Source organism: Prionailurus viverrinus, chromosome A2 (genome assembly GCF_022837055.1).
Source record: "Prionailurus viverrinus isolate Anna chromosome A2, UM_Priviv_1.0, whole genome shotgun sequence".
Classification (NCBI taxonomy): Eukaryota; Metazoa; Chordata; class Mammalia; order Carnivora; family Felidae; genus Prionailurus; species Prionailurus viverrinus.
Window position 1 is genome coordinate 92,868,737 of NC_062562.1, and position 22,403 is coordinate 92,891,139.

Here is a 22,403-nt window from a genome sequence, read left to right on the forward strand (position 1 = left end):
TCCCTGGCGGACCCAGGAAGTTGTCCTTAAAAAAAAAAAAAAATTTTATCGCCGGCCCGCGGTTGAGCAGCCGCCTCGTCAGAGCAGCATGTGGACTGGCTCGCCGGGTCCCCTAAGCGCTGTGTGGCTGCCGCTGCCGCCGTCAGAGCAGCCGCTGCCGGCAGCAGGAGCCCGGCGCGGGGCGAGGAGTGGGGACGCGCGGCCGCCGCGTCCCCTGCTTGCCGCTGGCCGCTTCTTCTCGAGAGGTGGCAGTCACTGTTGCTGCTGAGAAACCAGCCCGCATTTCCACGGCTGGGCGTCTGGTGCGGAGTTGAGACGCTGCGCCTCCTGCTTGGACCCACATGGCTTGTTACCTGGTCATCAGTTCGAGACATCTCAGCAATGGGCACTACCGGGGCATTAAAGGAGTCTTCCGAGGGCCCCTCTGCAAGAATGGATCTCCCTCTCCGGTAACCTGCTCACACGCGCGCGCGCACACACACACACACACACAGACACACACACGTTGAAAATCAAGATAAACAAAAAGAGATATCGTCCTGGTACAATCAGTGGTTGGCGGATATCTACCTTACCCATAAGTATACTGTGTCTGTTTTTTACAGTTTATTGGTAGACTGTTACACAGGGAGGGGTGTGTGTTTATATGTGTATATATGTTCATCACAGTTATTAACATCTATAGTGCTGTGGATGCAAATATTTACTGAATGCAGTTAACTGCAGGGCTGTAAAGGTAGCTCTAGCGTGCTCTGTCAAGTTATGAATCTGCTGATTTGGGCAGTGTAGAAAGTTTGAGAGGCACTTTATAACCGTGCTTGGTGAAGTCATTAGTTGGGATTAGTTAAATAATGCTGCTGTTACTTTACAAGAAAATAAACTCTTTAAAGATTTCGCATCAGAGCACTGGCAAACGGAAAGGGTTTAGATGTTAAAATTTGCTTAAATCTAATGCTTGACTGTATACATTCTTTAAGGAAAGCCCAAGAGTCCTTTGTGGATGAAGTGGATACTTTGTGGTATTAGGTACAAATGTATTTATATGCCATTTGACTGATCGCTCAACTTAGTATACTATTCAATTTAGTTTACTATGTGATTTATTCATGTTTTTTTTAAGAAACAATTTTGACCAGACTCTATGACTTCTGAGAGTCTTATTAATTTACTAATTAGTACGTATTATAGACAACTGTTTTACAGATTCAGATGTGTTTCAAAAAATGTCATGAAACATTAAAATTTTGGATTATTTATGTGACTAAGATCAAGTTTCTAGTTTAATACAAAAACCAGTATTTTAAGTCTGTCTGATATAACGAGTGAAAACTTAAGTTGCCTGATCTTTATTTATTTACTTTTTGTACTTTTCATCATGGTTTCATGCTTCATTAGCATGAGTTATTCAAAACTACAATATATCTTTAAAATTTTTGATTAAGCACCATATGTGATTTGCATGAGAAATTTAAAATCAGAAAGTCCAAGTGCCCAGAGGTATCACTAAGTCCTAATTATGACAAACTATTGCCTCACATGTTTTTATGCCCTGGAAGTGTGGGGTTATTGTAATCCCTCCGACTTCCTCAGTTACGCAGTACTGAATCAAAAGCATTAGATGGAATATACTGTTTATATTGGCACTTTCAAATAAACTCTTAGGGTTAGAGTGGTCTTGGAGAGTTTTAGTTGAATAAAGCCCACATTCAATCCTTCTGAGCAGCTGGTCGGAATCCTTTCTATTTTTAAAGATTCTCAGGATTGGAGTTTCTGCAGTCTCAGCAAACCACCTCAATGTTTAACAACCCACAGTGTCAGAATCTTCCTTATAGCAAACTTAAATATATCAAATTTTTCTTTAAGCTCATTTCATCTTGAAAACCTAGAATTTTCCACCTTTTATTATTTTCCAACGCTTCGATAATCTTTGTGGCTGTGTTCCAAAACCCTCTCTTTGATTATGGAGATCTGAACTGGGTAGTGTGTTATAGTATATGTATGCCTTAGTAGTTCACAGGATAAAGGAAGAAATAATTCCTAGTTCCTAGTGTTCAGTTCTATTGAAGTTGCTTTAGAATATGGTGTTAATCTTCCAAAATCTAAGTGGCTTGGAGAGGAAATTTCTGTCACATGGTCAGAAGGTGTCCTCCCTCCTCCACTATTGGTCATTCATCTCCCAGAAGTCTGATTGATGCCCCAGGGACTGGACACATGAGTGTGGACGTGACAAGACATCCCATAATCCACATGGCTCTGCTAGCTGACCAGGTGCTCACACGCACAGGACACTGTTCGTATTCGCTGCTGGGCTCATTTTTACTAAGATACTAATTCATTTACTTTTATCTAGGTGCTACACTTTGACTCATGGGATTGTTCTCTTCAATATTAACACATTTGAGTGTGCTTAAATTACATTTGCATGATTTAAAAATATCTGTTAGTCTGTATGTGGGCTTCCTACAACTGATTTATTTTTTCTTCTTTTACATTTTACTATGGAATTTGAATGGCTTTTTCAAGGTTTCAGTAGTTTCTCACATGAGCTAGGCAGTATGTGAAAAATTGATGTTCATTCCTTCTCTGTCATAGGCAGGTTTTTGAAAAAAGTCACTGCCTTCACATTACATGACACTTAGTCTTTCTTCCTAAATTAAAATAGGTCACTACCTTCTGGACCTTAGTCCCCTGAGCACTTAAGTAAGAGTTTCCTCGTGTATAAGAGTGTATATTTGCCTTCTTTATTAATGAGTTGTGAAGCATGGAGCTAAAAACTGTGGTTATACATCATTTTTTTAATATCGAGCAATACACACACCCTAGTTAGTTTCGGGTCGACCTAAAATTTATTGATTTTTTTCATCAACATAAATATGAAACTCACAGATCCGTAAGATAGTCATTAATTTTTTTCATAAAACACATTTCTACTCTGACAATACCTTTTTTTTGTTGTTTGTTTTTCAAATTTAGTACCCTGAGTAGTCTCAAATTGACCTCTACATCATTGACTTGGATTATTTCAACTCACTGAGATGCAGATTATCTGGGACTCTGGACTGGGAAACCATTAGCTGATTTAACTCACTCTTACTAAGGTCTGCGATACTTCAACTTTGGTTCTTACTTTTCTAATCTAAGTGTCCCTCCTTTCTACTTTAATCCATATTTTCCTGTTTTAATAGAGCTCTTTAAAAGTAGCACATAACAAAATTATCAAATGAGAATATTCTGTAATTTCAGAAAGGAGCAAAGCCACAATTCCTTTCTGATGTAACAGGAATTTCTTCTGATATATATCTATATATATCATCTATATCTATATCTATATCTATATCTATATCTATCTATCTATCTATATCTATAATGCACGCACACACACATACACACATATACTTGGATAATATGAATTTAATATAATTTAAATTTATTTTTTAATAATAATATAACTTAATATGAATTGGTGTCTTCTAGATAGAATTATTCAGTTCTATATTTAAAGTAGTTATATACATTTGTCATGTTCAAATCACATGTCTGTAGAATCTGAACATACGACATTAAACTGACCATATAAGGAAAATTATTATATTTATATACATTTTTATTTCAAAGGATTTCATTTAGAAAACATTGAATCATTACATCGAGTTCCTGTAACAGATACTTAGTGGGATACTTGAGAAAGAAATAAAGCATTTTACCCCCAAACAATGTTCACAGATCAGCAAACTGAAAATCCTAGAGTAAAATTCAGCTCCTATCTTCAAAGTAAAAACATGCAAATGTCTTATCTGTTGCATCGAGACTTGATATGAAAAAAAAATAGCATACTGCTTTTCATCCTAATTAGAATGTGAATAATTGATTTTAGATAGTTTATGTTACTTTAAATGTGGGGATACATTAAAGAAAAGAAAAGAAAAATGACAGTATTACATAGTACTGTGTAGACCATTTAGTATGATGACATAGTACTTGATGGTAAAAGTCTCTGATTTTAGAAAATAAATTTGCGTCCTCACAATTTAGAATATTTATCCCTCACCCTATCAGAACTTTGAAATAAAATGACTGAACGATAATTTTAAAAGATCCATTTGAGATACATATGCACACACACACAGGTCTACACCCACACATGCACCTAGATACAGATACATTATTATTGGTGCTCAAACATAAGAAGTCACTATGCATTATGTTATAAAGTCTTTTACCATCATATATGTTAACTCTAAAACTTTGTTACAGTAATTGAAGTATTCATTAAGAAAACAATCTATAAGTGAATTCATTTTTTTGTGAACTTCCAAGTTCTTCTATCCCCATGTTTGAATTCAGTAAAACAAAAAATATTCTCTCTATAGTGTCAAAAATGTGTTTGAATCGTTCTTAGTTATTTTTGTAGTGAAAAATATTGTCTTGGGGCACCTGGGTGGCTCAGTCGGTTAAGCATCAGACCTCGGCTCAGGTTTATGAGTTCTCTGGCTTATGAGTTCAAGCTCCACATTGGGGTTGGGTTCTGTGCTAACAACTCAGAGCCTGGAGCCTGCTTTTGATTCTGTGTCTCCCTCTTTCTCTGCCCCTCCCCTGCTCATGCTCTGTCTCTCTCTCCTTCAAAAATAACTAAACGTTAAAAAAATTGAAAAAAAAAGAAAAACATTGTCTCAATTTAGATTTGAGTATGGTTTGTTACTTAATTTGTGTCTTTAACAGTATGACTCATTCAGGTTATCGATTGATTAAATATTAATAATATTTGTAGTTGTATATTTGATCCATGGTATATGTTCAGCATATTACCACTCTCTTGCAGCTTAGGGTGATACTTTTTAAGAAGTGTGTAATCTCCTTTCTTCTCATTGCCTTTTCAACCCTTCTTTTTTTCAACTAACTGATTTCAGAAACTTATAGTTGGCATTTATGCTTTCAAATATAAGTGTCAACTTTCTAGGTCTTAAATGTGTGTCTATCTGACTTTAGAAAGCTTCCATAGTAAGAAGAATCAAATGAGTGTTTGAATGCTATAATTCATGACTTTTAGTAGATTATACTGTATTTATTTCATAGTTAAAATTTGATAGATCAAATACTTCAATTTCTTTCTTTTAGATATACAATTAAGATAACCTCGAATTTAAATTTCTACTCCATGATTTGGAAACAAAATAAAAGTAAAACATATTGGCATCATGTTTAGACTTAATGAAGGTGGAATTTAACATAGAACATAATCATTTGTAGTGGAAAGAGTAACTATGAAAACTTTGTTGTACAATGTGTAGGCACGATGATAATGTTTTTCATGTGTTATGTATTAACAAAGCTTGAAATGTAGGTAGGTTTTAGGCTGTATTGGGAGCAAGGAGCAGGAGTATATATATTTCGAATAACTTTATGAAGTCATTGACTTCAGTGTGAATTTGGTTTGTTCAAAATGCACATTGTCAGAATAATTCCTTAGCATATACATACATATTTTGTAGAAAGTAATTTGAAGCAAAATTGAAATAAAAATGCTACTTTGCTTGAAAATATCTTGGTTTTAACAAGTATACTTTTTCAGATAATCCTTATAAAATGGCAGGTGACAGCCTTTTGGAGATAGATATTATGAGTCAGGTTTACTTAGTGGATAAGGTGTGGAGAGAGAAATTAAATATTTGATATGTTTTCATGACAAGGTGTAGTTATAATGATGAAAGGAATATGCCAGTTCCCTACTTCCACAGTCTCTCTTGCATGGGAAGTACATGCTGAACTTGAGAAATTCTGGAGAGTTGAATTACTTTATACCTTAGACAGTATTCTCACTTGTAACTAAGACCTTGTCAATTTATTGAAAACAAAAAATGCAAAAAGATATTATATGGCATATGAAATGAAAAAGGGCTTTTAGAAATATTTACTAATGTATGATCTTGCTTTTCCTGAGATGGACCCCTGATAACATGCTTTGAACTAATCCCCTCTTTCACTCGAATTTGATACCTAAAATCTAAGCATATCTTTCTGAAAAACTGATAATATACTGTTCTTCACAGATAAAGACAGCTATTAGAGTTAGCTATTTTTTCTTTTCCTCTTTGGCTGGTAGGAAACTCAGAGAGAAATCTGTGGCTTAACAAAGCCATGGGAATTGATGATGGCATTCAAAGCAACATGATTTCCGCATCCTTGCTCATCTCCTATTCCCAGTTCAGCTTTCATTTTAATTTTATTTTCCATGGCTCTCATTCATTTAAATTTATATTCGATCATTTTCATGTATAAAGTTTCTTTCATATGACTTAGTTCTGTTGTGAAAGTAAGTCAGGCTATAAATAAATAATAAGATATAGAATACCTAAAGATAAGGATGCCACTCAGGATTTTGTACTGGTCATCCAGGCTTTGACCACGATTCATGGAATAGAGAACATTCATTTTGTTCATTTGTAACAAGCATAATTAGGGCTGCCAATTTTTTTGCTTTGACAATTGGCAAATTTCTCTTGGCAAATTTTATTTCACTTTAGTGTGGGTGTTAAGGCAGGATATAGTTTATTTTGAAACAGATACTGCCAGTTTTTTTTTTCCAAACAATCTTTCCCCCTCCCTGTTATTCCTCTTGTCCTTGATCCTTATTCCTTTTGTTAACATGATTATCAATTTTTTCAATATCTTTTTTGGTTTATGCACAAATGTTGGTGTACATGTCTAACTCCGGAGGTACAAACCCCTGCAAATGGTGAGCAGCATGCCATTTTGTCTGCTTCCTAGCCCAAGCAGACACGTTTCTTCTCTGTTCACCCTCCGCATTTAGAGCTTCCTGCCTATCTCCATTCAGAACTACCTCCCAGTGTTCTTCCCCTGCCCACCTTCCCACAGCTATTACTCAGCACTTGACTTGTCCTATCTACCTCCTGAGCAACAAATACAGTCAGTACCTCCCCCTACACACATGTATCCTTGCCAGATCTCCATTTTGCAATGAATAATTATATTCCCTAACATTTTTCTTGGCAAGCAAAGCCAAATGCGTTTCCTCTTTGTAGATGAAAATAAATATATTCTAAACAGAAAATAACCATTGGACCCCCTTTTTGAATGATGGAGGGGCTGGAAGCCCTACTTAAGTCTGCCCTTCTTATTGATTTGCTTCATCAAAATGTGAAGTTGAAAGATACCCTGGTGGCCATATTAATTACATTCACATTATCTTTAAAATGTTCTAAGTCCCTGAATGGTATCGAAGAGTCTTCATGATCCAGCCCTTACCTGCATCTTTAGTTTTAACTCTGTTTCTCCACCTGATCCTATTATGCTCTAGCCTTACCCAACTACTCAGAGTTCTTGACTATGATAGGTGTTTCTAGACCTTTATGCCATTGCACATTCTGTTCCCTCTGGCACAAATCCTCTTTTTGCCTTCATTTGTTGGGCCATGTCGTATATATTCTTTCAGACCTAACTAAAGAGTTGGGTTCTCATGTGAGTTGACACTGAGTTCCCTACCATGAGTCAAATGTTTCTCTTTCAGGCTGCCATCACATCTATTGCTTACCTAGATTATTACTGAACTGTAGTTGTTTATTCATCTCCATTTTGGCCATGGAATGTGAGACCTTTGGGTCATGTCTGCTGTTATCCTTATATCCCCAGTACTAAGCACAGCTTCTGGTTTACTATTGATTTTAATAGAAAAAAAAAAAGGATTTCAGTGGAAATTTAATTAGTGTAAACAGTTCCCTTTGGTCCTGCTTGTAGCTCCATGAAGAAAACTTTTCCTTAGAGACTTTTTTCCCAAGTTAGTTAGTCAGAATCTTTTAGAATGCACACTGTTATACTGATGGATTAAGTGGTCACTGTTTTCATGGTAATGCTTCTCACTTTAACATCTACCAAGATCATTTGGTCAATTGCTTCGAGTATAATTTAATACTTCCTATTAATCCAAATTGCAGAGTGCTTTATTCCATGTAACCATTTCAGAACATTTTTGTTAAAGGCCACAAGAGACTGAAGATTGGCTATATGTGAATAGATGAAATTTGTACATGAGTTAGTTAAGCCATATTTTTCATTGGCATATATTTAATAGCTTCTGAGAAATGAATTCAAGTTAGGAACTTGGTTATTCCCTTCCTATTTAGGAGTATATAATAAGGAGAAAAAACAGGGGTTCTTACACCTTTTCTTTCTTTCCCTGTCTCCTCTCTTCCTCCTTCTCTGTCTCCTTCCTCCCTTCTTCTCTTCCTCCCTTCCTTCTTTCCATCCTTCCTTCCACCTTCTTCTCCTCCTCCTCATCCTTCTCTCTCTCTTTCTATCTCTGTCATTTTTTCTTTCTTTTGAAAGAGAGACAATAATTCTTTGATCACTGGTCACTATAGCCCTTGAGGAAGTACCATCCTGGAGCAGCCACAGGGTGGTTTTTGCATAGTTGCCAATACTTTCCCATTGCTTGAACTTACTAGTCACACACTCTCCAACAACTTTGTTGTTTCTTGGATCAGCCAAGATGTGGCCACTGTCAATAAGAGAAGCTTGGACTTCTTCTAAACAATGAATTTTAGCTAAAATATCCAGCCATCTATTATGGAGATACAGAGAGATAGTAATACTATATGGAATGGAAAGAATCCGGTTTCCTGTAGTCTCAGTTTCTTTATACAAATAAACTTTTCACACTTGTTAACAGATATTTGATTTCTTTGCCTCATTTGTAGGATATTAATATTGGAAGGACCCTTAGCAATCTAGTTTAATCTCCCAGTATAAATTTTTAAATATATCACGATGATAGAATAATAATTTCCCAAAGATGTTTGTGTTATAATCCTCGAAACGTTCAAATCTGTTGCTCACATGGCAGAAGAGGCTTTGCAGATGTGACTAAACTAAGGATGTTGAGAAGATTGTCCTGGATTATGCATATGGACCCACTGCAATCTCAAGGGCCCTTGTAAGAGGGAGGCAGAAATGTCAGAGGCAGAGAGAGAGCTTTGAAGATGGTATGCTGCTCGCTTTAAAGACAGAGGAAGTGGCCACAAGTCAAAGAATGAAGCTCCACAAGGCACCTAAATGGATTCTCCCATAGAGCATCCAGAAAAATCAGAGCCCTGCTAGTGCCTTGATTTTAGCCCAGTAAGACTTTTGACTTAGTGGACTGAAAGATGATTAATTTGTATTCTCTTTAGCCAGTAAATTTGTGGTAATTTGTTAGAGCACCCATCGGAAACTAATACAACCACTCTTAACATGGGTGAACATATCCAATGGTGGGAGGCCCTCTGCTCAACAGAGTGACTGATCCTCTTGTGAAACTAATGTCATCAAGGTTGAATCTCCTCTTGCTTTTACCCAAATGCCTCTGCCTCCCTCTTGCTTTTAGTCACTGTTCCTCACTCTGCCCTTTGGAAGCAAGAGGATAGATCTATCCCCTCTAGGATGTGACAGCCCTTCAACTACTCAGAGACAGCTGGTGGTTTTTCATTGTTAAATCATGTAAAGGACTGAAAACTTTGTGAGAACTAACTAATCTTCTCTGTACATCATTTGCATTATTTTATTACACATTAATTGAATTTTCTGCAACTCAAAGTGCTTTATTTATTACACTTTGTAATGTAATCCAGGTTTTGAAATATAACATACTTATGGTTTTATATTCTTGAAAGATGGTAAACTTGGCAAAACATTATCATACACTTAGAAAAATACTGTCCACACTTTCAACTACTTCCCCAGATATTTCCCTTTTTATATCATATCCATCATCTTTACAGCAGATGAACTTAAGAACACAAAAGCCAGATCATCTCAGAGGCACATCTTGAGGCTATCTTTCATAATTTCTTTAGTCTTTGATTTAGACACGTGCTAATTCCTAGGAGGGGGAAGGCATGAGTTTTAAATAAAAAGTGGTGAGATCAATTAAAGTAATAATTGTAATTTCATGAAATCCCCAACGTTTGCTATGTTAGGCACAGTGGTATCTGAACGGAAAGTTATTTTTTAACTTTCGTGTCGAAGAATAAAATAAGATGTGAATTGTCACAGATCATAAGCGTACAGCTTTTTCATGCCTCAGATGTAGATAGAGAACATCACACCTCCCTGGAAGCCCCAGATGTCCCCTTTTCAAGTACCACCTACCCCAAAGGCGGTGAAAGTCCGAACACCAGATTATAAACTGCCGTATTTTTTTTAAATGATGTCAAAATGAGTTTCAGTAAAAAACGCATGAATTTGCAGCTTAGCCACCAGAAAACTGTTGAATTAAGTCCCTCTTTTTAGGTCAGGATAGGCATGCCAGTGTTTCAGCTGCTTTGTTTTCTACTTCTCTTTGAGTGACCGAAGCAAACTTGTTAACTGTTTGAAACAAATGAACAAAAGAATTCTGATTGGACAAGAATGAATGGATTTATGCTAATAAAACACACAGATTATATCCAGGGTGACATCTGTGAAGTATTTCATTATCTTTTCCTTAATATCACATGTTGAAATTCAAAGATCCGACCATCATGTAGATTCAGTAATCTCTTGCAAGTGGTTAGGGATGGCTCTGGTATGTTTTCATTGAGGGGAGATGTGAATTATGTATTTAGTGGCAAGATAACAATACATCATTTAAGAAAATAAACCTCTAGCTTGGACTTTTCATAAAAAATGAAATTTATGTGCAAATGATGTGGAAACTTTATTACAAAAGTTGTTATAATTTCACGCACATGCACGGGGATAAAATACAAGTTTGTGTTACTATGGAAACAGGACTATTGCCAAGAGGTTTACAGATAAAACCCAAACAATGCTTATATTAATCAATCCTAATTTCAATGAATTTAAATATATGTAAATAACTGACCATATATTTTCAATGAAATTTAATGCTCATCTTCCAATATCCATTTGCTATACAGTATGATTTTAAGAGTTCTGTCTAATGTTGCTAGAAAATCTTTGGTGACAGCCACTGATGATTTGTTAATCATCATAAAAAAAAGTAATAAAGAGCAATGAATCTACCTTATGTGTCCCTTCCAATAGTAGGTCACTTTGCTGTGAATTTGTATGTTTTTTTTTTTTTTTTAAGCCATAGTCAGTTCTATATACTCTGTGATCATCAGGGTGGACTCCACTTTTGAAAGTGATAGAGAAAACCAGTTCTCTACAGGGAATACATACTTATACAGTATATAAGCATCACTTAATCTGAAGATCTTAGAATTAGACCCAACAGACAGTAACTGGAATACAATGTGTGATCTTCTTGTGTGACAAAAATTTAGGTATGTAAAATTTTAAATTCTTCATTAAGTCATGAAGATCAGGCTAGTCCTAGGATTCAGTTTCTGATCTTGATGAGTGCTGTGCTTGGTGAAGTGTGGTAAGAAACTGCAACCTCTAAATATGTTACTTCCCTTTTGGGAAACGACTCACTAATGTTTGACCAGTTGTTTTCAGATTGTAGTTTTGTTTTTTGAAGCTATGATGTGTATGCTTTGTTCAAAGAAAATCCTAGGAGCAAGGCAAAACAAGGAAATGAGGAAATCATCTGGGGAAAAAATGTGGCTTTTAATCTCACTACAGAATTTTAGATACGCTCGAGTAGTTCTGGCTTGAGAACTTCTAATTACTTTCTATGAGTTGTGCCAAATGAGATAGGTAACATGGCTGTTGTTGTTGTTGTTGTTACAAACTCAAATGATTTATAAATAAGAAAATAAGAGCACCAAAATCGAATTATCAGTAACGTAGTTACTTGTGGAGTAAGTTCATTATAATTAGTCCCTTTCTTATAAGAAGAGAACTGAGAAGTCACTTTTCAGATATATACACAGGAATGATATGTTTTAAAGTTCACCCAAAATATTCTTCTTTGCTGTTTTAGGGTAATCTGGGGTGGTCTGGCCACAGGAGAGTTTCCTTGCTTTAAGGGTATAGAACATTTCCATCAAGAAAGCAAAGGAAAATGGAGGTTTTAAAGAAGGTTTTGAATCAATTACAGAAATTCATTTTGTCTTTGTTAAGGAAATTTGATCAAAGGTATAATATAATAAATTTGACGACCCAAGACAATAATAATTTCCTTAGATCTCTGAAATGCATGTGTGCCCACTAAAAGATAAGTCCCTCCCAGTGTTGGTTGGTGACAAAGGCTACATGTTTTTATCTTTATTTGAAATTTGAAGGTAACAACTGTGCTGTGTTTAGGGTTTTGTTGTGTTGTTTATGCATGTATTTTATCTTATTTTATGCATGTATCCCTCCTACCCCTACAGTTTAAGGGTGGGAGCATGAACATTTTCCCTTCTTGCATCAGTGTAGAGAAGTCCTGAGGCCACATTGATGTTAGAGTCGAACTGACCTGTCCTGTTGTGACCTCCCTCTCCAGCCCCAAGTAGCTATGTGACTGCTTTGCCACTTTGAACCTCAGCTTGCTCACTGGTGATGTTATGGTCTTCTAGGGCCATCGTACGAAGTGAACAAGCTAATGAATGTCATGTGCTTAGCAAAGTATCAGGCACTTAGTAAGTGCAACAGCGAATGGCAGCTGACGGATTCTCCTAGAGCAGCTGGCTTGTTCTGTCGCAAACAGGTGTCCTTGACCCCTTAAAATGTTTTCAGCACTGACTGAGAGCTTGGTGCTTCAACTTTAACTTGTTGAAACTGTTGCTGTTTGGAATAACCCTGTCAGACTGCTCTTTACTAGAATTGTCTTCTTGGGAAGAGAAGCACGGGCATGGAGGCCAGTTAGCTTTGTGTTTAACACGACTGTTGCCAATAGCAGCTCCGTGTTTTCACAACTTTCATAATGAAAATGCAATGTGCCCTACTTTCCTGATACAGCTTTAATTCATGACAATGCTACATTTTCCTGTTGTTTTTGTCAAAGCAAATCGAGTTAAGTAGATGAGTTGTTGTTATGATCTTGCTGCCTTGTGGAAGGAATTTTTTCTCCTTTTTTTCCATTTGAGATAGATATTTAATCTAAGACTGCTGTCTCTGTGCTGATAAGCATCCAGCCTCATTATTGTGTTTAAATATCTTTCACTGACTTTGGATATTCCAGTGAGCCAATCGGGTGTTTTTTCGTCCATCACTTTCTCTCCCCAGTTAAAAACCTACTTTAACAGTAAAATATTTGAAAGGAGGAAATAGTATGTGGCTAAGGGTTGTGTATGTTCTACATAAGATCACATTATGAGCAAATATTAAGGTCCGTGGGGAGATACAAGCTCTTACACACATACATTCTGCTTTTAGCACAGAATACATATAGAAAATATTCAATCAATGTTTATCATTGTTGCAAAAAGCATTTGTATTAGTGTCTAGTCAGGATGACAGAAACCATTCTTAGCTTTTCAGACAGAGGGTTTACAATGCAAGGAATTCTTCCCAAATGTGTTGAATGGTCTGAGGGAGACAAAAGAGGAAGGTGCTGTGATACCCAGAGGTTAGTAATTGTAGGAAGTCACTATAGCCCCTGGGACTGGAGGAGCAAAAGGGGACTGGTGTTCCCTAAGCCCTGGAAACCTTACTCTGGTTCTCTGGCTGCTGCTGCTGCTTCTGAAACCGCCAAAGGTTCTGCTCTGTGAACATCTACGAGTTTGCAGGTCTTCTCTTTGCTGGCCTCCCTGACCGAGTGGCCGGCCTACCATTGCTGGCTGCTGCTACATTGTGCTGTGTCGCAGAGGCCAGCCGTTGTGCTGTGTGGCTGCCACCGCTACCCGAACCCAGGAGTGTTAAGATGCCAAGGCAGCTTCAGGCAGAAGTAGCAGAGAATTCCACTCTCCCACTGGTGCTTTCCATTGGCAGACCTAACCAGAATGGCTGGCAAGGAGCTCTATGGATATGTAGTTTACACGTCTCCAGCTAGTACAGTTGACCTTGGAACAACATGGGTTTGAACTTCCTGGTCCACGTATACACAGATTTGCTTTGCTAAATACGATATAGTACTGTAAGTATATTTTCCTTAGATGTTCCTAATAACATTTTCTTTTCTCTGGCTTACTTTGTTGTCAGAATAAATATGTATATAATACATGTAACATACAAAATATGTTCATTGTTATCAGTAAGGCTTCTGGTCGACAGAGGGAGTGAAGTTTTGGGGAGAGTCAAAGTTAGGCACAGGTTTTCAACTGCCTGGGGTCAGTGCCCCTAAGCCCTACATTGTTCAAGGGCCAGCTGTAGCTTTGTGGCTTCCAGTCCCAGAAGAGAGTATGAATGGTAAGTGTAGAGCTGAATGACAACAGAGAAATACCCAGCCCTGCATTGAAACCGGGTACTCTAAGATTGCAGAAACTAAGAGGGAGGGACATTAACTAAGGAAGGAAATTATTCTGTATCTGTTATACAGAAATCTGAAGAATGGGTTCAAATGTTTATGTTCCACCCAGACCTCATGTATATCATTTTCCTATTGCTCTAATAAATTACCATAAACTTAATAGCTTTAAAACAATACATTTATTATTCCTTAGTTCTGTAGATCAGAAGTCATACAGAGATCTCAATGGACTAAAATCAAGGGATAGGAAGGGCTGCCTTCCTTTCTGGAGGCTTTAAGGCAGAATCCATTTCCTCCTCCAGCTTCTAGAATTTGCCTGTATTCCTTGCCTTATGATTACCCCTCTCCATTTTTCAAAGCCAGCAAGTTTCTTTCCTGGTACCATCTCTCTGATTCTCCACAGCTGGAAAAAACTCTTTGCCTTAAAAGATTCACGTGTTTAGACTGGACCTATCTATCCAGGAATCGCTCCTCCTCTCAAGGTTCTTAGTTTTAATCGTATCTGCAAAGACCTTTTTGACATGTGAGATAGAATTTATGGGTTCTGAGAATTTGATCACGGGCATTGATGGGGGCTGTTATTCTGCTCACCACACCTTAGAATTTTAGGTTCATACGCATGTGTAGTCCTTCACTCGTTGTTATCTCTCACAGACATCTCAGACATATAACCTCTAAAAATATATCTTCCATAAAGTGTGTTCTTCCTTGGTTGGGGATATCGTTTTCATCCAACAACATAGGCTTGAAGCTTGAGAGTGTTTTTCTTTAATCCCTCATCAGATCGGTACACCTGCTCATTGTACTTCCTAAATATTTCTCCTGTCTACTCCTGCCCTGTGATTCTTCTGCCATTCCTCCTCCTGCCAAAGAATGCAAGCATTTTCCATTTTTCTAAAAACAAAATGCTTCTTGATTAACTTTGTCTGGCATTGTGTGAGCTGAGGGGGCTACTGATGCAAATCTGGTGCCCCTGTTGTCTGCCTCAAGGGAATTTACAGTCTAGAATGGAAAACCCACATTATACAAATAAACCTGTGTGACAAATGTCTCAGAAGAGGACATTTCCAATCTTTGCCATTATGGTTCATTTTTTAAAAATTGGGGTTAGAATGTGAATATTCTAGAGAAAGCCATCAAGTTGGCTGCTTTAAATGCAATCAGTAGTAAGTACTTTTTTGTGTGTATATGTGTCACTTTCTCCTGATTCTAGAACATAAAGATGAACGATAAGACTTAAATTACAAGCCAAATATGGCAATTTAGCTACTTGTAGTAAAATCGAGTTAGAACTGTCTGTAGAGCTCCTCTTCTTCAGTTACTGTCTAAAAGGGGTTAAACTGCAGAATTTGATGTCCCCAGACTAGACTTGATAGAATCAGAATGCCTGGGGTGGGGCCGGGGATCTGCACTTCAAACAAGGAGCCCATGAGTGTGTTGTACACACTAACAATAGGGAATTAGTGAACCAGTGGCCACTCACCAATGCTGCCTTGATTTGTAATTCAGAGGCCGGGGCAGAGGAAGGTTTTGTGATTTTCTTACTCTCTGTCCTTTCCTTTTCCCACTGGTAAGTCCTGTGAGTATCCTCCATGAAGCTGCCCTGGAGTTCTAAATTCCTCCCTAATTCCCAGGTCACAGTTACAGCAGCAGGTTAGAAGCACTCATTTTATGTCAGACATACTAGGCCGAAGCAAGCCTTTCATGCATTGTTTTATTTCATGTTTAAAACAATTTTAAAATGTTGGCACTATTGGCTTCATTTTGCAGATGAGATGAAGCTCCCCATTTCACAACTCCTGAGTGTCAGAGAGCTTGGGCTTAGATCCAGGACCTTCAGATTCCAAGGCTCAGATGTGAAAGCATTTCTTGGAGAATTGATTATTCTCTCTGTGTGCCACCATGATGATTTTCACATCCCTTTATTACAGTATAATGGCATTTAAATTGTTGGTTCACATATCTGTTTTTCTTTCTTTGAGTCTCCTGGCAGCAGGAGACTGCCATTGAAATGACAGCACCTGGGTACTGCAGAGTCTGTAGTTCAGGAGGCATTCAATAAAACTCTGTCCCCTTGGTCATTCTTGGATTCATTCATTGAGTCATAGTTGCCTAGAGTGGGTCAAAATGAAAATATCAAGCTAAAGTAGGTGGGGAGTGGCTCAGTCGGTTGAGCATCTGACTCTTGATTTTAGCTCAGGTCATGATCCCAGGGTTGTAAGCCACCCGACTGTGGATCCTGCTTGGGATTCTCTCTCTCTCCCTTTACCTTTGCCTCTTCCCTGCTTCCTCTCTCTCTCTCTCTCTCAAAATAAATAAACATTTAAAAAAAAGTTAAAGTAAGTGTAAAATTTGGGTTCCTGCACACATGGCAAAATTAGCAGATAGAACTTTGACACAATATTCGTATGTACTGCAGTCAAAGTGTAGGTATAATTAATGTTCAGGTTTTAGTAAAAAAAAACTAATGATAAAAGCTCGCTATTGGCAATTACACAAAATTATAAAGGCATTTTCCAAGAACCCAAAGACACTAAGAATGCATAATAATTGAAAAGTGAAATGGATATTTTGAATTTTTTATCTCATATAAATTGCAAATAATGTAATTTTTCAACGTGAAGACCCCAAATTATCTCTCTTCATAGGAGAAAATAAAAATGTTTATTTACTTTCTTTATTATTATGTACTATTTCTTATTTTATAATACCCTAATTCTCCTCATAATTATGAATATTAAAAATCAATCTATGTATGTCAGGTGACAACGCATAATGGTGTTATTACCTTATCCCTTCAGGTACATGTGATTAAGCAACCAATTTCTTCTTAGAAACATGTAATAGAAACAAAACTCATAAAACCTACATAAGTCCATTTTCATCTTATTAGAATTCAAGTTTTTAAAAATAATAATAATAAATTCCCTCATAAGTATATTAAACCATTTAATTACAGTGGTGAGTGATTTTCTAATCTTCACATTATTATTGGAGAGTATAAGTCGGGTATTCATAACACATATTAATAAAAGTTAATTAACTTATCAGGGTCCAGTTGTCTGAAGTGGTATTTAAGCATTTATAGAAGAGTAGCTCAGACTCTTCCAGAAAATATTAAAGGCAGGAGCAAAAGCCAGCTAAAGGACTAACCCTGTGCTTTACCCTGCTAGGGGATTTTCTAGAATATCTCTAGATGACTGGATGCTTGCTGCAGAAGCATTATGTATCAGCAGCTTGACTAATTGGCCTGACGTCCCTGAGGTCTCCCTAGGCTGCTGGTCAGAATTCAAACCATCTCATGTCCTTGTCACAAAGCGTATTGTCATAACTGCATTATGAAAACTGCAGACTCACAGAGCACACTGTAAACTCTGATGAATTCAATAATGACTTATTGAGTTACTGGTTATTTTCATGTATGATTTATCTCATTTAATATTTGGATGCTCATTCAATTTATAGGCAACAAAACTGAGGCCCAGAGAGGTTAATAACTGTCTTAAGGTCACAGTTAGCTAGCAGAAAATAAGAGAGTGGAACACAAATCTTCTAGTACGAAACCTAGAACTCTGCACTGTGTGTGAGTGGGTTGCTTTGAAAAACATTTGTCAGGCTGCTAAGAAATTGTTTGCTTCAAGGAAAAGAAAAACCCCAAAATTACTTCAACTGACTTAAACAAAAGAGAAGATTCCTGGTTCGAAAATGTTAGGGCCTCAGTCAGGGCTAGGAAATGGAATCGGGAGTTGAGGAGACTGTGTCTCTGGTATTTCCAGATATCTCATCTGTTTCTTATTTCAGCTTCATCAATCACTGCCTTACAAATGGCCTCTCTCTGCCTCTGATAGATAATGATTAGTCTAGCTTGTGTGTGTACATGTGTGTGTACTTAATGGAACAGGGGGAGAGAGAAAGATTGGGTGGGAGGAAAGGTGCAGGGCAGTCTGTGACCCACACAAGGAGCTGTGGGAGGAGACACTCTGAGAAAGTTTGATGGGCAGCTTCTCAGATGGGAGTCAGAGAGGAGATGGGAGGACATATCTGGTAACGGAATGATCTGTATTATTTATACAAAAGGATTTTCTTGTACTGTTCTGTTAAACTTTGATAGTTAAATCCCTGATTCTCCCACTTGATTCGGAGTAGTTTCATGAATCTTAATTGGTTTCTCTAGTTTGGGTTAAGAGCATTGTGCATATACTCGTGTGTGTGTGTGTGTGTGTGTGTGTGTGTGTGTATACTGATATGTCTAACTTACAATTCTATTCCAAATATGCACATATAATTCTATTTATGTAAGCATTTTATTCCTGTTAATCAACTGAGGGTTATCTTTATCAAAGAGATATTTTGGTGTCTCTTCTATGATACAAAAGGGGAAGCATTGTCTTTTTGTCATTTGTAAACTAATTACTTGTGCTTACACAGCTATCATTTGGTTAATATTAACAAAGAGAGCCAGGTAGTGCCAGAGATAAGAAATGGCACTTCTGTGAGTGGAGTGTGCCTGCCTGTAAGCTGTGGGTCTCCAGCATCTCTGACATGGCACTATCCCTTGAGTAAACATCTTTAGCAGCAGACATGAGTTAGTGGCCCTCATAAGAATTATCCCACAAAGCAGTTTTTATGGACGGGAGGACTCTTCAGGAAAACACTATACTCATTTCGACTTAATATTATATGAAGTCCCTAAACATCTTCAAGTCTAGAAAAACATTTGCTGCTTATATAAGAAGGTCAAAAGTGAAAATGTCAAGCTGCTAATTACCTCCCCTTGTGGGTGGTGAAAGGAGTACAAGAATTGCTGAACTCATCCCATAAAGAGATAAATATTGAGTACGTTCATGGATGATATCCTTTTAAAAAACATCTGACGTGAGAACTTTCTTTGCTTCTTACAACTCATCACTCAGCTGTTCACCCCTAAAAACTCAGCCTGATAATCATGTGGCTAATATGCAGACTTTTAAAACCCTCCAAGTTTTTGCATATAGTTTGCACATTGTAAGATGGTGGGAAATAGCATTTAATAATATGTGGATTTTTGGAAATATTGTGTACCAAGAATAAGGCAGTAGAGGTGTAGCCTTAATTTCATTGGAGAGGATAAGCAAGATGTGGATGATGTCTAGCTCTTGCCTTACCATCAGTCAGTGCTGTGCTTTGAACCCCTACTTGCTCCATTTTCATCACTGAAGGATGAGACTGTAATACACCTTGTAATGAAGCTCCTTCTAGTTATCATACTTGTGTCCTTTCTTTTTTTTAATGAAAAAAAATTAAATATTTATTTTTGAGAGAGACAAGTAGGGGAGAACGCAAGTAGGAGAGAGGCAGAGAAAGAGGGAGACACAGAATTTGAAGCAGGCTGTAGGCTCTGAGCTGTCAGCACAGAGCCCAACATGGGGCTTGAACCTACAAACTGTGAGATCATGACCTGAGTGAAAGTCAGATGCTTAGCCAGCTGAGCCACCCAGGTGCTCCTGTGTCCTTTCTTAATCTATGATATCTCAGAGATCATAGTCGTGTTACTTAACAAAAAGTACATTTTAAAAAGAGACGCTGATCACTGTTGAAGGTTCATTATACTGTTCTCGTTACTTTTTTGAATGAAACTTTTCAGAGAGAGAGGGAGGGAGGAAGAGAGAGAGAGAGAGAGAGAGAGCGCACACTATAGAGGATGATGGCAACAGTAAGGAAATGCTGCTTATTATTTCCTCCATCCTAAAAACATGGTATGTTATTTTATTTTAATGAGTCACCTAAACATAAAAGGTGATATAATAGGATATAGGAGGAAGCAGAAATAGAAATTAGAAAACCTTGCAAGTCCTCTTGAGCCATTTCAGTTGAAATGCTTCATCATTTCATTGTGAATGACATCTAAGATGTACTTATAGTCAAATTTAATGAATATACATTACAGAGATAAATGGTTCATGAATTCACCATCATTTTGGATTATGCATTATTGCTCTTTAAAATCATTAGTTTGGAAAATTGAGATTTGATTCTAATTTGCAATTTCCTAGCATGCCCTGACTGAGCAAAGAAGGAAGCAGTCTGGATAATGGTCAGAGCAAAATTTACAAATGTAATGGGGCTGATCCACAAAGTAGATAAAGCACATGGCATAATCTGCAGTCAACTATAAAAGTTTGACCATGGAAGCACCAATGGAATAACCAGAAGTTTGAGCTCATATATATTCTAAAGCCACTTTCTGCATAGTTAGATTTCTCCCAGAGATTAGTGCATTTATCTAAACAAAATGTTTATTGAGCAATCATTCTTTTCCAGAACTGTACAAATAGTCACTTGAGGACCTTTAAGGTGCAAGACCAGATCTTTGCCATTCAAACCTGGGTAGAACTCTTCCTCTTGGGCCATGATTGGATGTTTAATCTCCCATGAGAGGACAGATTCCTTTCTTGGAACCAGAATAAATGATGGGCTCTCTTTTAGTAAAAACTTTAAAATCTCAAGAAGGCCCTTTGCATTCCTAAACTGATTCTGCAGATTCACTAACAACTGAGTCAATAGCCAAGCTTGTAGAAATGCTGTTTATACTTTGTTCTGTTTCCTCACCCAGCCCTCACTCCTCGACCTACTGTATCCTGCTTCTGTCTCCAGTCACTTGTTCCAAGTCACCAGTGATCTCTTTGTCATTAGATTTACTTTTTATTCCTTTTATTACTTGACTTTGAGACCACAATGGATACTATCGAGTACTCTGTTTTAAAAGAAATGTGCTTTTCCTTTGGCTTCCTTGACACTTTCCCTATCTGTTTCATTTTCTCTGCTTCTGGGCAATTTAAATAATGTCTTCCTAGACTTCTTTGTGGGTCCTTGTTCTTCCCAGGACGTTCCTCAGGGTTTTGAAGTAGACTGTCTTCTTTCTTCACTATCTTCTTGTGCTGGAGGATAGTACTACTCCTGAAAGCTCAGTCATCATCTGTGGTGATGTTCGATCTCTATCTCTACCAGACCCATGTCCAGAGCTTTGGGGAATATATCCAAATCTCTACTGGATAGTTCAACATTGATGTTTCGCAGAAACCTCAGATTCAGCATGTTCAATACAGAAAACTTCACCTCACTCCCTACACACTGCTGTTCTTCCAGTATTGCCTATCTTGGGGAATGGCACCATGGCTCATGTTGACTCTGTCTTCTTCACACTCTCTACTTTCAATCAGAAACCAAGATATATATCTCTTGATTTTTGGCAGCACTCTCTCTTCTTATTGTCGTTATCTTTGTATAGACTTCCTTTCATCTCTTTACCTGATTATTGTAGTGGCCTCCTGATAGGTGTACCTGGTCTAGTTACCAAGTACTCTTCTCATCTCTCAATTCAAAGTGGTACTTCTATAATGCATAGCTGATCGTGGCATTTCTCTGATTTAAACAAAACTGTGTCCCGTTTCACCTGAGATGAAATCTTGGTAGCTTATCTAGCTTATGTAGCTCTAAGTGTCTGCATAATCTGGTCCCAGGCCTACCTATCCAATCTCATCTCTTATGTACTTCATAAGAGTACTTCATTTGTACTTCAACCCCTGCCTTATTGATTCTTTCTCAACTTCCATCCAACACAGTGTGACTCTTCTGGCCTTTGGGTTTTAGCACATCCCTGGTATCCTCCACCAGGAACACTCCCCTCCTACTCCGTGCCTTTTATTTGGCTCAGTTCTATGTAACTTCCAGAAATCCTTGTATCTTTCTTCCCTCAGAGGCATCCCCTAATTCTTTACCCTAGGTAAAGTTAGAAAATAATTGCAACCTGTACATTCAAGACGATAACAATAATTATAATTATATATTATTGCATATTAATATAATTACTGTAACTTTAATTTTTTTGTGTCTAGGTTGAGGGAGATAGAGACCGCATATTATTTGCTCATGATTGCATGGCACCCCCACACCTCCATGCCTGATTAAGTGTTTGACACACTTTGTCAGTTCACACTTGAATGATTAAATGAGGAGAAAGAGTAAAATTCAGTGTGTGTCATGTTGTCCTGCAACTAACTGAGAGAAACAGAGGACAAGTCATTTCAATATAATGCCAAAAGACACCTTTTTACCTACATTTTTATTGCAAATG

At 37.4% G+C, this 22,403-nt stretch overlaps 1 protein-coding gene across 1 annotated transcript in view; it reads left to right on the forward strand.

The window, feature by feature from the left end:
* Positions 1 to 341: 341 nt before the first annotated feature.
* ZNF804B (zinc finger protein 804B) overlaps positions 342 to 22,403 on the forward strand; it is a 510,289-nt gene continuing 488,227 nt past the window's right edge. Inside the window, exon 1 of the mRNA XM_047851012.1 lies at positions 342 to 449. Coding sequence (XP_047706968.1) covers positions 342 to 449 — 108 coding nt within the window. The remainder of the gene's footprint in view (positions 450 to 22,403) is intronic.